This window comes from Otolemur garnettii, unplaced genomic scaffold (genome assembly GCF_000181295.1).
Source record: "Otolemur garnettii isolate 467f Iridium unplaced genomic scaffold, OtoGar3 scaffold00067, whole genome shotgun sequence".
Taxonomy (NCBI): Eukaryota; Metazoa; Chordata; class Mammalia; order Primates; family Galagidae; genus Otolemur; species Otolemur garnettii.
This window is the reverse complement of record NW_003852462.1, coordinates 1,554,349-1,555,008: the sequence shown is the minus strand read 5'-3', so window position 1 is coordinate 1,555,008 and position 660 is coordinate 1,554,349. Positions and strand designations below refer to the sequence as shown.

Sequence of the window (660 nt, the reverse complement as noted above, 5' to 3'; positions counted from 1 at the left end):
GCCCGGACCCGGCGGTCTGGGCCCGGCAGCGCGGCGCGGCCGAGCGCGGGAGACTTACTTTTGGCTAGCTTCCTCGCCCTCGCCTTGGATCGCATGGTGTCGGCTCGCGGAATCTCCTCCTCCTGGAGTCCAGAAGCAGCTACACACTATCTTCATCTCCACAGCATTGTCAGTTTGGACACCTTCGCACATGCGCACAGAGCACTCAATCTGACACCCCTCGCCGGGGCCAAAAAAACTTTGCAATGTATTCATCATCCTCATCGTCGCGCCGCCGCCGCCGCCGCCGCCGCCTCGGCGCGGGATTGGGGGGCTCTCTTCGGCCTTCTCGGTCTTCGTCTCACTTATCTCTCCCCCCTCCCCCCCTTTTCAGCGCAGCTCGTAACTGGCCCTTTAAGAAAACATTCCCCGCTCGGCGCTCCCGCCCGGGGCCCGCACCCCGGACCCTTTAAAAGGACCCAGGTGGCCCCGGAGGGAAGATGACCATCCCCCCACCCTGCCCCAGCGTCTCCTTGCGCGGCTGCTTCTGTCCCAGTCCGGGCGACGATGGAGTGGTGGCTGCGGTTTTCCACGCGACTTCCTTGGATCTCCCAGCAAACGCGCCGATAGTTCGGACACGGGTCCAGACTGGCTTTTCTCCGTTTTACTGCATTTTATTAC

At 62.7% G+C, this 660-nt stretch overlaps 1 protein-coding gene across 1 annotated transcript in view; it reads right to left on the bottom strand.

Annotated features, from left to right (window-relative positions):
• The window catches only part of PRDM16 (PR/SET domain 16), a 307,694-nt gene extending 307,521 nt beyond the window's left edge, over positions 1-173 (bottom strand). Inside the window, exon 1 of the mRNA XM_003793212.3 lies at positions 59-173. Within this exon, the coding sequence (XP_003793260.1) occupies positions 59-95 (37 nt within the window). The 5' untranslated portion in view covers positions 96-173. The remainder of the gene's footprint in view (positions 1-58) is intronic.
• Positions 174-660: the final 487 nt, after the last annotated feature.